Source organism: Sphaeramia orbicularis, chromosome 8 (assembly GCF_902148855.1).
Source record: "Sphaeramia orbicularis chromosome 8, fSphaOr1.1, whole genome shotgun sequence".
NCBI classification, from domain to species: domain Eukaryota; kingdom Metazoa; phylum Chordata; class Actinopteri; order Kurtiformes; family Apogonidae; genus Sphaeramia; species Sphaeramia orbicularis.
The window spans coordinates 49987858-50003341 of record NC_043964.1 but is presented as its reverse complement, the minus strand read 5'-3'; the positions used below and the strand labels follow the sequence as shown (position 1 = coordinate 50003341).

Genomic DNA, 15484 nt, shown 5'->3' with positions numbered 1-15484 from the left:
TCTCGATTGGCTCTCTTTACACACGTGAATTTTGATACACTTCTGCCGTGAGAGATCCACAAATGCGTAGCGGGATTTGTCTGTAAAACCAGGGTTTGTGTGCCTGGGCTCAGGCTGCCCTGGGCTCAGGCTCACAGGCTCCCTCATTCCGGCTGCGTTTGGCTTTGCTCATTCTTGGGTAAATCGCTTACCCATGGATTATTCGTAGCCCCAAACGTCTGACCCGTCTCTTCGTTTGCAGCCATCTTTCCTTGCCCAGGTGAATCTTCTCCTTCTTCTTCTTCGATTTTTAGTGGCAGTTGGTGAACCTTGCAAGCACAACTCACGTAAACTCATGTCAGGTACAAGAACGAGCAAAGCCGAACGCAGCCGGAATGAGGGAGCCTGTGAGCCTGAGCCCAGGGCAGCCTGAGCCCAGGCACACAAACCCTGGTTTTACAGACAAATCCCGCTGCGCATTTGTGGATCTCTCTCGGCAGAAGTGTAGCAAAATTCACGTGTGTAAAGAGAGCCAATCGAGAAGCCGCTTGACTTGTAACCAATGATTTGTCTGTATTTCTGGGTCTTGTAGTGAAAATACTTTGACTTTTCAAATCTGATTACACACACACAAGTTGGTTTACACATTTGCAGATTGTTGTACAGACACAAATCTCATCACGCATTTACAGATTCATTTACACATTTGCAAATCCGACTGCACACAGATTGAAATACGGACACTCAACTCTCCACACGCATTTGCAAATAATATTGCTACAATAATGGCCCCATAGTCGTCTCTGTGATCCGCCATTTTACAAAAAACAGATGCAGAAGTTTACAGTAAATATAGAGGTACATTAATCCACATGATGACAGCCCGCAAAACTACACCATGGTTTGTCAAGGAGGTTCAGATGTAAAAATTCAGCATGAACTTGATGAGACAACACGCAATGAGCGAGTTTATCAGCAACTCTCTGAGCAGACGACACGGAAGTAACGCGCCACATCGCTATGACGTCCAGGTACGGTAAAGTTGGTAGTATGCTGTAATGGAAATGGTCTCCAGAAATAGGACCTGGTACCCGAGTTGAGTCGAGTCAAGCCGAGTCGAGTTGGTTCCATGTAGTGGAAACGCGGCATTAGATTATTGCAATGAACTTTATGTTGGGTTTAGCCAGATGTCACTTGCCCAACTGAAGGGGTTTCAAAATGCAACTGCTCTGCTTTTAACTGGTGCAAAAAAACAAGAGCACGACTCCAATTTTAGTGTCACTTCTTTGGCTCCCAGCTGGCTTTCACAGTGATCTTAACATTTTTCTGTTTTTAAATGTCTTCATGGTCTCATCTCACAGTATGTGTCCAACCTGCCCCGGCCCTATTCTCCCTCCAGCTCTCTCAGGTCGGCAGATCAGTCATCACAGCACTTCTGTTCCGGGAATATTTCACCTTTATTCTGGAACGACGTCAGTGTTAACGAAATGGTGGGATCATTTGGTCCCACCTCTGTCACAGCTCTGTAACACCTCTGGAGGTAGTCACAGAGCCGTGATAAAGGTGGAATCATGATTCTGGAATGCTATATAAAAAAGAACACCTCTCGTTCCACAACCAAGGCGTGACGTTATGATGATGAATTGTGTGTGCGACCCAGTACAGTAAACAAGCATATCAACGTGACCAGAAAGATGTCATACTGGGGAGATGCCAAGATCCGCGAGCTGTTGTCATTTTGGGCAGATGATTCAATCCATGCCAACATTTGTGGAATGGTGAAAGACAAGCCAACTCCAGAGAGGTTAGCAACACCGCTATGCTTGGAGTATTTCCGACACGCAAGTTAGCCTATACGTCACACTATATGCTGCGCTACATCACCACCCCTTTGATTCCGGAACACAGGTCCACTGCATAAAAGACCAGCCTGTCTCACCTCTCTCTGGCAAAAAGGTGGGATCACCATCTCACCTTTGTTCAGGGATCTCTGTGTAAAAGTGGCTATTGTTAGTCGTCCTCAAGATAAAGAGAAAACTGGAAAAACCCTTGAATCACCTGACAGAAAACTAATGCTAACATGTTGCTGTCACAGTCAGTTTTAGTGGTGAATCAGAGTGACAGTTTGATATTTCAAAGGCCTGCTTCCTCTGCATAACCCTTACATCCACAGCCAAATGCAAAATGTGAAACTCAAGTAGAAGAGACAGAGATAGGAAAAGAAAAGAACAGCTTTATACTCCGCAGAGCACTGTCTGTCTGACTGATCTCTGTTGACACTTGCATCATATGATTTATGGCCCACAGTTCAAACAGTTCAGAAACTACTTTTTAAGATTATTTGTTGAGGCATTTTATGACTTTATCTAAAATTGGACAGAGATGGCAAAGAATGACAGGTATCAAACCCTGTATATGCCCTTAGCTATCAGGTCACCCCAAATGTTCTAGGCACTTACAATGGTAATTGAGAACTACTGGTGTCAAAAGTGAACAGCCAGTACCAGAAATAATGTTCAAACCAGCTTTATATCGCTTTACAGTATATCTTGTAGATTGGATAGGATTAGGACAGGGCAGTGGTTTTGGTTTTAAGTAGACAGTTTCAAAATCAGATGAGATAGTTGCTTATCTTGCTTAAAATAAGAAAGTTACAGCCTTTGCTTTTTTTTTTATTCCACTACATTCATCCTCAACCAGCTTTTTGCAAGGTTTGTTCCTAGATACATTACAAATATATTAAAGCTGCAGTGCTTGTTGATAAAAAATTCCATATCATCACCTTCCTAAAATAATTGATATTTTTTCAGATTTTTCAGGAGACACAAAAAACTTAACTAGAAACTGAGTATTTGATGATTTAGGCAAAAAAATCTTTTTTGTCAAAAAATAAAATTTACTTAGGTAATTATTTTAGAAAGGTGACAGTATGATGTTTTATCAACAGGTCTGAGAGGACACAAAGCATGCATCTATCACCTGTCTGTGTTCTCAGTATATAGAAAATCTACCCAGTGATCTAGAGTTTGGTTAATCACATCACAGGGGTTTTATGACTAGAGGTAGACCGATATATTGGTTGACCAATATATTGTGCCAATATATTGATTTTTTTCAATATCGGCCATCGGCCTTAATTTTTTTTTTTGAAAGCCGATATTTGATCAATAGTAAAAATGTTATGAGACATTTGATCAGGCACCTGTGTGGGCAGCACTTCAAGTTCAGTAAATGTTAAGAGTACTATGTGTATGTGCATTAATAATTTCATTTACATTGCTGCATAAAAATCTTAATTATCTGAGTGTTTTAATTGTATTTTACAGTCAATGTGCTGTAAAAAAAAAAAAAAAAAAAAGAAAGAAAAAGAAACAGCTGTAGACATCAGCCATCAGCTGACCAAATTAAAAAAAAAAAAAAAAAATCAGCCTTAGAAAAACCCATATCGCTCTACCTCTATTTTAGACAGTTCAAGAACAAACATCAAATGGGGGACCAGATACAGACTGATAAGAGTGACAGCAACATCAGGAAGAAGGAATATGAGAAACTCGACAAATATCAAGAGCTGAAGGAGAAGACAGAGAAAATGTGGGGTGAGGGCAAGAATGGTGTCAGTAGTGATCATGGCACTAGGGGCAGAAACCCCCAAGCTGGGTGGATGGCTCCAGCAGATACCAGGAACAACATCTGAGATCTCATTCTAAAAGACAGTCCTAGAACCACCTAAGATCCTGCACAAAGCCCTCGGCTGTGTACGTGTGTACGTGTGTGTGTGTGTGTGTGTGTGTGTGTGTGTGTGTGTGTGTGTGTGTGTGTGTGTGTGTACATGCATGTGTGATTTCACTGATGGTATCAGCTCAGGTCACCTCTACTGGAATTTACTTGGCTCTGTTTGGCCAGCCGCATGCTTCATTTCCACCAGAGGTATAGTACTACTTCAGGATGGTAGGTCATCTTGGCCAGTGCAGCGTAAACCAATTGTGATATCTTCAGTTACAAGCAACACAACAATGGAGAAGCATAAAGCTTAAAACTAAGTTATAATTCTCAAAATAAAATGTCATTTCTAATGCAAGAATATAATTGTTAGAGAGTATAGAGTATAGTAGTTGTTGTTACATATAGTTGTTCAGGCACAACTTTGCAGGTAAATAACCTTCCAAACAAGACAGAGCTGACTTGACAGTTTGCTCCAACATTTTCAGAGATATCCCACTGGCTGGGCTTGATACCCCCCACAACATGTCAACACACATAGGAACTGATATACCATCGCTTGAGGATTGACCAATCTGTGATCTCTGTGACTTGATGTCAGGTTTAGTTACTTTGGCTCATCTACTTTGGAAACTCAGCAAAGGTGGTACAAGGAGTAGTATCTGATGGTACCTGGTGGTCCCTGCTTTCATGCAGCAGAAGTGCCAAAAAATCTGACAGTATCAGCTTGACTCACTTTGACACAGCAGTATCAAAGGCCTTAGACTCCAATAGCTTTTGCAAAGCAGTTGCTATTTTTCCTGGAGTCATACAGTTTATATGGTAACAACACAAAATATACATCATTACTCATCCCAATACAATATCATAACACAGTACCATCAGTACCATGTGAAGAACACAAACAACAAAAGGTAATTTGTAATAGGTACTGAGAGCTGATCAGATAATATGGACACAATTCTAGTGCTCTACTCCAGGTGGGGAGAGCTGAAGAACACATCTATGCATTCTCAAATTCTTGCATTTTCCTCTTGATTTCAGCTCGTGCAGCTTTAATGTCACTTGATCTACACCTACATTTTCATTTTTCCTACATTAATTTACATTTTCACACAACAAGAAGTTGCCAAATGACCACAGGGCACATAAATATTACACAATCTAATCTGCTTCCTTTATTTGCCCTTAGGCTGCTGTGTCCCTGATCTGCTGTCAATCACATGCATTTCATTCTAGTAAACACAGATCACTGATAATGTTAGATGAAAGCCAAAAAAATAAAAAAGTTAAGTGTTTACCTCTATTTGTGGTGAGTGTATACAACCACAACAGAAAGAACTGTTGGATTCTTAACAAAGAGGTAACAAAGTGAGCTTTTAATGATGATACTGTATGTTAGAGGATCCAAAGTATTGGCATTTCAATTAGTCTGAGCTGAGGCGCTCCATCAATAGGATCAATACATGATAATGGAACAAATAATGTCCAGTTTACGCAAGCCATAAGCTGTAAACCATATATTTTTCGATACTACTTAAAATGATTTGAATCATTAAGTGAAAATGAAATACATATGAATGCGATTTTAGTTATGCATTTCCTGTACATCCTGTGTAATATGACACATGATTCTCCATGTACACTACACTACAAGTCAGGGATATTAATTCATGTTACCAGGTACAGATTGTTTTGATTTAGTTGACTTTATACTTGCTTAAAGTTGTCACCGTAGGAAATGTCACTTTCCTCCCACCCAGAGTTCAACCTGCTCTAAAAGACTGAAGTATTGGTTCATTAGGATATGTCTTATTTTACTTTTTATTTTTCTTTTTGAGCTTTCCCTCCTTTTTCATGATGTGGAGTCACACTTTAACAACTGTTTTAGTATAATATCATGAAATGAAAATGGAAAAAAAAAAAAAATTTGTGTTGCCACCTTAAATCAGAGCAGTTCAGTGTACCTGTCCTTCAGTCAGATTCTGCCAGATCTCATTAATTTTCCAACAGTTCAATCTCCAGGTTAGTTTTATCGGGATACAAAATCATTCAAATTTAAGATTTAGACTTTTTAACTTGACACATTCAAGTGGTAAGGAGTAAATGGTTGTTTTAAGGTTACACAGCATAACCGGCCCAACTTGAAGGACCTCTTAATACAAGAAGAGACAATAATTAAGTGTAAGACTAATGAGGTTAAATTTAAGAAAGTCCTGGTTATTATTAATATTGTTTTTGCTGTTAATGTTATTGTTATTTAGACTTAAGCCTAGTTCAGACCATAGATTCAAGATGAGAAGAAACCATTTTTGTCATTAATTCATTATCACTGTTCTGATGCTGTATTTTTAATGCTTCAACATACAGTGGAACCTTACAGTACAAGTGCACCGTAGAATGAGAAATTTGTTTTATGAGCAAGGTTATTATCGTTAATGAAAACTAACGAAATGACGAAAACTAGAATTGTAAAAACATTTTTGTTAACTGAAATAAATAAAAATTATAATTAAAAGAAAAAACGATAACTAACTGAAACTGTATTGTGTGCTTACAAACGTAATTAAAACGGATAAAAATTATGGATAAAATTCCCTTCGTTTTCATCTTTGTCAATGTCGGATTGATATGAAATTGATTTATTTCACTTGAGCAATTTTAGCTAGCGGCACCGTACGACACTCCACGGTCCATCAATTCTCGTCACATGTCATTTAGAGTCGTCTTCTCGTTCCCACTCTACCTGGAAACATGGAGACTAAAGTTGGGAGAAAGCAGCAGAGTCCTGTTTGGGATTTATTTGAATACAACAGCGAGGAAGACAAAAGATATGACGAAACTAAAACTAATACTAAAACTAAACCAAAACTAAGCATTTAGAAGAAAATGAAATCTAATAAAAACTAGCAAACCTGCTCTAAAAACTAATTAAAACTAACTGAATAAGAGAAAAAAAAGTCAAAACTAAATGAAAACTAAACTATAATGAAAAATCCAACCTATTATAACCTTGTTTATGAGCCGAGGCTCTCGCACATTTTTGTCTCAAAATATGAGAGGAAATCCACAGTACAAGCAGATACTCCTCCAGCACCAGCATTCAAATGCGGTGGAGATTATGAAATTCCAAAACGAGGACAGTGTGGTTGAGAAGGCTTTCTCTACGAGTAAATAAAAGATGTGTTGGCAGAAGTGGCAAGAGGTTTCTGATTTTGTTGAAAAAAATTAAGTTCACATTGTGCAGCTGCTTTATTTAATAACAATGGTCTGGTGCACTTTCTGAACATTTAAAAAAACATAACAAAGCAGATTTCTCCAGATAGGTTTTAAAGAAACGACTTGCAAGTGTGAACAGTGATGAAAGAAAGGCCAGAAAGAACAAATTCAGTGAAGAGAGAAAGAAAACCTTCCTCTACTGTCTTCCTCGCTCACAGATTATCTCATTTTAAAGGTAAATAAGTTAATTTATTTGTTTTTGTAATTGTTATTGTCCTCATAACTGCACATTTTCTGTTTTAAAAACCCTTAAAAAGGATTTCTGGGTGATTTTTGGGGATGGAATGGATTCATTATATTTCAATTAATTTCAATGGGGAAAACTGATTATTAAAACAAGTAAATTGCAAAATGAGCATGGTCATGGAAGAAAATTAAATTTGTATTGCAAGGTTCTACTGTATATCCACCTACACAGAAGCAGAGAGTGGTCACTCCACCTGCACTTGTGTCATCCCTTTGCATTGCTCTGAGCTGACAGGTTTCAGAAGGTTGTTCAAGAGGTTTCACTCAACAGCCTTGTTCCTCTACAGGGGTAGTATCCAAGTCACTGTTCAAATTTGCTAGGTTAAATCAAGCTCAACATTAGCTGGACTTAATTCGTAGTTGAAGGATTGGGGAATATCTGCCGTCCATGTTCCTGCTTCCTGAATTTTAACAATGAGAAAGCATTATGAACTGGATTGAAATAAACTGATCTTTCCCTGTGTGAGAAACCAGTAACTTTTGAACTTAACCCCTAGCTCAAAGTCAAATCAACACATGTAAGACTGAACATCAAACAGTACAAATTCAAGACTGCTGTCATTTATATTATTTTCCTTCAGTATTTTCAGTTTAGAGCATTAATTTACGTTTTCCATCATCTACTATTGGCAGTGATTAATTGGCCAAACTGATTAATTTGTCCATCTCTAGCTGGAATATCTTATCAAAGACACATCCTGCTAAAATGTGATTATCAAACAACAGCTCTACAAAATGTATAGGTCTCAAAATCTTTTTTATACCCCATAAATGATTTTTTAATCACACTATTTCTTAATTATACTCCATAAGACATGTGACTACCTTAACCTCCAACAAGCCAGTGTTCAAGCACAAAAACCAACGCTCTCCTAAGAATGAGTCCTAAACCTCAGCCTCCAAAAGCCACGGCGGATTATTCAGCATCACCAAATAAACCCCTACTCCTTTCCTGTTTGTCCCTGTGTCCCTGCACCTACCTGGGCTTTATGGTAGGGTTCATCCTGAGAGGAAACAGTCCCAGGTCTATGTCTTTGCAGTCAGGATTAAACTCTAGGGCTCCAGAAACATACATCAGAAAGTAGTCCCAGAGCTCTGGCAACTTCTTGGAGGAAAGAATCATTGTTTAGGCTTTAATAAGTGCTTCTAATTGTCAGCGAGAGATGCTGTTGAGAGATGGGGGGCACCCAGCAGTGTTCTATCATCTCCCTTCAGCCTGCCTTTAAGCACTCCCTGCTGACCCAGCCTCAACAGTAAACTCAGCACCTACATTTAGCTGACTGACTCCTCCCTCCATGAAGAAAAGTACAAGCACAAAACAACTGGCCTCCATCAAACTGGCCCACTTTCCCAAGGGATTTCAAACATCTCCTCTCAGTTTGTTTGCTTTTACAAAGAGTGGATCCATTTCTTACATTTTAAATTCTGCAGAAAACCAATTTCAATTTAAAAAAAAAAAAAAAAAAAAAAAAAAAAAAAAGCCCTAACTGTGTTAAATGAGTTTTATCAAAGTATATTTGTACAGCTCATTTATCAGATTAAAAAAAAAAGTTTGGATCTGAAAAGACACCATAACCAATTAATCATCCACTATCAACCCTGCCCCTCCTCAAAAACATTGTGATCCTGAAAGCACATTATGAAGGTATGACAACAACTATCTTTAAACTTTTTAGACACTTGATCACTGCTAAACTGAATATCTATATCAATCAGCCAATCAGAATCACCTGTGTCACTATACAAACGGCAGCAGCTGTTGAGTTTCCCTCATAACAAGCAGTCATACAGAGGCTTCTGAGGGGAAAGAGGGTAAGAGACATCACAAAAAGCTCTTGACCAATGTGGAAGAATCTGTTTGACACACTGATACATTTTTGTCCAAAAATAGTGAAAAATGAGCTGTTCATTGCAAGTTAGAAAAACCCAAAGTATTTTGCTCCAAGGTATCAGATACCAAACAAGTGGTGTCAGGCACAACAAACCCCACTCCTCACATGTATCTATATTATTAAAGCCAAGTGGCCTCTGTGTGTGTGCATGTATGTGTGTCCGAGGATTCACACAAAATTGGGAAAGAGCTGACTGCTGCAGTTTGGCCTACTTATGTATTTTTGGTCAAGTAAGAGACTAGTGAAAACAGCAAGTTGATAGGACCAATATTTTGGGAGATATTAGTAATTCTGTAATACAAGGGCCTTACAGTCATGTTGCTATGGCCAGAACGCTTTGGCTGTGACTGGTGGACAAATGCAGTACAGCATGCACGAATACACAAAAACTACCACATCTAGAACCCATGGATCCCCACGGGTCAACGCACTAGTTCCCCTGCCCCCCGAAGGGGAGGCAAGGGTTATTGTTTTTGGTTCAGTTAGTTCTTTGGTTGTTAACACTTGAGCAGCAAAACTGTTGGTTGAATTTATACCGAATTGGGTTTATAGATTGCCAGTGACCCAGAATACATGTCATTACATTTTGGGAAAAGTAGGTCAAATTTCACAGTTTGTATGAATTTTGTTAAATCTTTTTTTTCTCAATATAATGGGTGAAATTTCATATGTCTTTAAAAACATCAATTTTGTTTAAATTTACATCAAACTTGGCACATGTATAGAGGCAATTGATATACTGACATCAGCACACGTATAGACATGATGACATCAGCTGGATCAATGCCAAAATAAGAAAAGCACTCAGAGAGCGCAGACCTCCACCAAAACAGATCTGCCCCTGTTTGTTGTGCCTGGCACCACTTGTTGTAGCTTATTTTGGCACTGATCCAGCTGATGTCATCATGTCTACACATGTGCTGATGCCATTATATCAACTGCCTCTATATACAGTACAGGCCAAAAGTTTGGACACACCTTCTCATTCTTCGCATTTTCTTTATTTTCATGACTATTTCCATTGTAGATTCTCACTGAAGGCATCAAAACTATGAATGAACACATGTGGAATTATGTACTTAACAAAAAAGTGTGAAATAACTGAAAACATCTCTTATATTCTAGTTTCTTCAAAGTAGCCACCCTTAGCTCTGATGACTGCCTTGCACACCCTTGGCATTCTCTTGATGAGCATCAAGAGGTAGTCACCTGAAATGGTTTTCACTTCATAGCTGTGCCTTGTCAGGGTTACTTAGTGGAATTTCTTGCCTTATTGATGGGGTTGGGACCATCAGTTGTGTTGTGCAGAAGTCAGGTTGATGCACAGCTGACAGCCCTATTGGACAACTGTTAGAATACATATTATGGCGAGAACCAATCAGCTAAGTAAAGACAAACGAGTGGCCATCATTACTTTAAGAAATGAAGGTCAGTCAGTCTAGAAAATTTCAAAAACTTTGAATGTGTCCCCAAGTGCAGTCGCAAAAACCATCAAGCGTTCCAACGAAACTGGCTCACATGAGGACCGCCCCAGGAAAGGAAGACCAAGAGTCACCTCTGATGCTGAAGATAAGTTCATCTGAGTCACCAGCCTCAGAAATCGCAAATTAACAGCAGCTCAGATTAGAGACCAGATGAATACCACACAGAGCTCTAGCAGCAGACACATCTCTACAACAACTGTTAAGAGGAGACTGCGTGAATCAGGCCTTCATGGTCAAATAGCTGCTAGGAACCACTGCTCAGGAGAGGCAACAAACACAAGAGATTTATTTGGGCCAAGAAACCCAAGGAATGGACATTAGACCAGTGGAAATCTGTGCTTTGGTCTGATGAGTCCAAATTTGAGATCTTTGGATCCAACCGCCGTGTCTTTGTGCGACGCAGAAAAGGTGAACGGATGGATGCTACATGCCTGGTTCCCACCGTGAAGCATGGAGGGGGAGGTGTGATGGTGTGGGGGTGCTTTGCTGGTGACGCTGTTGGGGATTTACTCAAGATTGAAGGCAACCTGAATCAGCATGGCTACCACAGCATCCTGAAGTGACATGCCATTCCATCCGGTTTGCGTTTAGTTGGACCATCATTTATGTTTCAACAGGACAATGACCCCAAACACACCTCCAGGCTGTGTGAGGGATATTTGACCAAGAAGGAGAGTGATGGGGTGCTGCGCCAGATGACCTGGCCTCCACAGTCACCGGACCCAATCGAGATGGTTTGGGGTGAGCTGGACCGCAGAGTGAAGGCAAAAGGGCCAACAAGTGCTAAGCATCTCTGGGAACTTCTTCAAGACTGTTAGGAAACCATTTCAGGTGACTACCTCTGGAAGCTCATCAAGAGAATGGCAAGAGTGTGCAAAACAGTCATCAGAGCTAAGGGTGGCTACTTTGAAGAAACTAGAATATAAGAGATGTTTTCAGTTATTTCACACTTTTTTGTTAAGTACATAATTCCACACGTGTTCATTCATAGTTTTGATGCCTTCAGTGAGAATCTACAATGTAAATAGTCATGAAAATAAAGAAAATGCAAAGAATGAGAAGGTGTGTCCAAACTTTTGGCCTGTACTGTATGTGGCAAGTTTGAATTAAATTGAAATAAAATTGATGTTTTTATAGACATTTGAAATTTTGCTCATTATAAGTAAATGGGAGAAAAAAAAGATTTTAAAAATTCTAAAGAAATTTTAACTTTGACCTACTTTTCCGAAAATGTAATCACATCTATTCTGGGTGACTGGAAATCTATAACCCAATTTGGTATGAATTCGACCAATAGTTTTGCTGCTACAAAGTTAACAAACAAAGAAACTAACCAAACCAAAACAATACCCCTTGCCTCCCCTTCAGAGGTCGGGGTAATAATATTAGAGTGAAAGGGACAGGTGAAGGGACTACTTGAATCACACAGCTTTAAAAAGAATACTTAGTGAAAGAGCATAAATTTATCTACAGTTTTAGTGTAGAAGTGAAAATTGTGAATGTTGTAAGATTTTTAGTGGGAAATTTAACAGCTGAAAGCATCAGTGATGATGTCCTCCATTGTGGGTGCTGAAGATTCCATGCCATAGACTCCCATTAAAAACTGAGAAAAAGTCAGAAGAAAGTATAAAACTTCAACTGTGATAGTTTAAAAAGCATAAAAGATATCAAAAAGTTAAATAGAAGTGTAATAGTATAACATGTTGTGATTTATTTAAAGTTTAAATGAAGTTTCAATTAGGGGTAGTTTGAACCTCAAACTTCTATCTCTTTCTGTTGAATGGGAAGAAAGTTGGAACAAATGTAATTTTTAAAAAGTAAAAAAGTTGAATAGAAGTATAAATATGCTTACTACTCTTAGTAAGCACAAATAATGTACAGAAAGTGGAACAATAAATAAAGAAACTAATAACTAAAGAAATTAATAAAGAAATGAAACATGAGAAGAACAATACATCTGAATACTTCACACATCACACTCATTGTAATTAATCACTGAAAAAGCTGAATCTAGGAGGTATTTGTTTAATTTTTTTTTTTGAGTCATTATCTTTGACAATCTGTGCCAACATCTGCCAATAACATTAGTTTTTAAAAATGTCACTGCCAATCCAACAATCTATCTGTACATGTTTTTCATTTGAAAAGGAATTTCACTGAATGCACATATGACCATCTCTTAATTTGGCAGCTAACACTAAACTGGATTTAACTAGTTTCCAGCTAAAAGAATGGTTTCCATAATATTGTTCAGCTATTGCTGGGTAGGCATATTTATGTCTTTTTTCCTTCATTCTATAAACCTTTCTCTGTGATTTGTGTAACAGCATACAGGATGTCAACTAGGACAAAGTAAATTCACAGCAAATATGCCCGCTGTCAATGCATTATGTTGCTTGTTTGCATATGATGTAATTCAAATGAGACTGAATATATAAATATAACCTTTGATTTAGTCTGTTATACTTAACCTTTCAGCTAGGTGCAATTAATTTAGTAATTAATACAACACATTTTAACATCAGTTAACACAGTAATAAGCATAAGCATCAAGCACTAACAGTTAAATATGTTTATTAACTATTATATAACTATACTATACCATATATATATATATATATATATATATATATATATATATATATATATGTGTGTGTATGTATATATATATATATATATATATATATATATATATATATATATATATATACCTTTTCATTTACAATTTACAGCATTAATCAGCTGTTTTCTGGCCGAGTGAATGGAAAGACAAAACGTGATTCTACAATACTATTTATTTTCTAAATCTGCTCTATACAACTGGAGAAACACATTCACAATAATAATACAAATAAAGGATAAGATGCAAACAGGTTGCATTTTGAATTTCTGTTAAGCAAGGAAGGTCTCTAGAATAATGATCTCAGCACTGGAATTAACATTTTTCAGCACCAAAACAACAGTTTATCAAATTAATTTCATGCTGCCTGATTAAAGGGTCACGGGCCAGATTAAATATCTATTAAATACTAGATAATCCTTGTTACTACATTAAACCACAGTTAAAATAACCTTATCCATTTGGATATAGTTATCCTAGTAGAGCTCTTGTTTTGTGATATGGTGAAAATAAAACTGAAAATCCATTTTGACTTTGCTAGTGTCACTACAAATCCAGTAGAGGATCACCTCAAATGACCAAATCTCCAGCAGCAGCATCACATAAAACCACACACGCCTGCCTTTGTCATTTGAAATGGAATAGTTAATAAAAATAATTACATTTTTAAAAATACTTTTCTTAACCCTTTCATGCACAGTGGTCACTACAGTGGACAGCTGTTCAAAGGTGTTCTCTTGTATAGTCATGGATTTTGTTGTTTTAGTTCCATTTCAGCCAACACAGTGGACACTTATGCATCACCCCATACACTGCAATTCATACCAGTACTGTAACTTTGCTGTTCATGATAAACCTGATCTGCAGTAACATGTTTGAACGTTAAAAAAAAAATAAAAATAAAAAATCCTAATTCCTAATTTTAAACAAAAGTTGGGGGTTTCTTTGCATATTATCTCCATGAAGTGATTAATAACTGGTATTAGAGTATGTTAAAATGTGAGAAAACATCAGATTAGCAGCTTTAAAAATGTTTTTATTTCATAGTTCTCTCACAGTATAATCAGTAAAATGAATGTTTCTTTGCTTCTAAAATTAAACGCATGATGTGCAGATGGGTGGACGTTTTTGTAACTCCGTGAAAAATAGGATCATAAAAAAAAAAAAAACAAGAAAAAAACAATCACATTGTTTTTTGTTGTTTTCTTTCCATGCCTACAGAAGAATAAAAACACTCAGAAAAAAAAAAAAATCTTGATAACTGTTCTCATAATTCATACATGAAAGGGTTTATATACAGAATTTACACATGCAGGTAAATGAGAATGTTTGACTTTAGTCTAGAAGGTGAGGTGATAAATGTTAAAAATGAATGAATGAACGTCATAAGGTACACATGAGATTTTTTGTGCTGGTATTTGATTATGACATCAAAATGTATTGATCAATAATCAGTGTGTTATTGATCTGATTAAACTGATTTAAAACATCTCCGGGTGAATCCAGCTGCATGTTATGACTTTACGTTTGGATAAACTTTAGCTTGTCATTCTCTCTGTTTACATACCAGTAAATAAGCGACAGTCCGTCGAAACGCTCGAGCTCTCTCCCCCGCTGTTTGAGAAGGGACATATTACTATCCAAAGACGGTCCCTGACTTCAGCCCCCTCGCTGCTTCAGCCGGTCCTGCTCCGTTTGCGCTTTCTCCAGAAGTTTCCAGTGAAGCCCCCTGTCCCACAAACGCATCACTTTGGCCGCTCCTCAGCTGGCCTCGAGCTGCGCCGTGGCTGAGCCGCGTGCCTTCGCTGACTGCGTGGATGTGTCAGCACTCATCCGCCTTCAAATCAATGAGACGGACAGTGTTCGCGGGCGGATCCGCCTCTCCTCTCCTCTGTGTGTCGGCCCGATTCTAATCTGACCGACACGTGGGCTTTTTCCTGCTGACTTACCTTAACTCATCTGTTAGACCAAACTTCAATGTGTCTCGCGCCGCAGCCCACTTCTGACAGTTGGCATCACGAGAGCCCTGACCTGTCTGCTGGGGCGACCGCGTGCGTCTGACTCCTGATCAGTGGCGCGTGCAGGTTTAAATGAAGGGAGAAAAAAAACAACAGAGTCCTGATCGGTGGCGCGTGCAGGTTTACATGAAAGAAAGAAAGAAAGAAAGAAAGAAAGAAAGAAAAGTAGATAGATAGATAGATAGATAGATAGATAGATAGATAGATAGATAGATAGATAGATAGATAGATAGATAGATAGATAGA

General features: G+C 38.1%; 1 protein-coding gene across 1 annotated transcript in view; it reads right to left on the bottom strand.

The window, feature by feature from the left end:
• LOC115423686 (syntaxin-binding protein 4) overlaps positions 1–15236 on the bottom strand; it is a 129838-nt gene extending 114602 nt beyond the window's left edge. Inside the window, exon 1 of the mRNA XM_030140632.1 lies at positions 14788–15236. Coding sequence (XP_029996492.1) covers positions 14788–14852 — 65 coding nt within the window. The 5' untranslated portion in view covers positions 14853–15236. The remainder of the gene's footprint in view (positions 1–14787) is intronic.
• Positions 15237–15484: the final 248 nt, after the last annotated feature.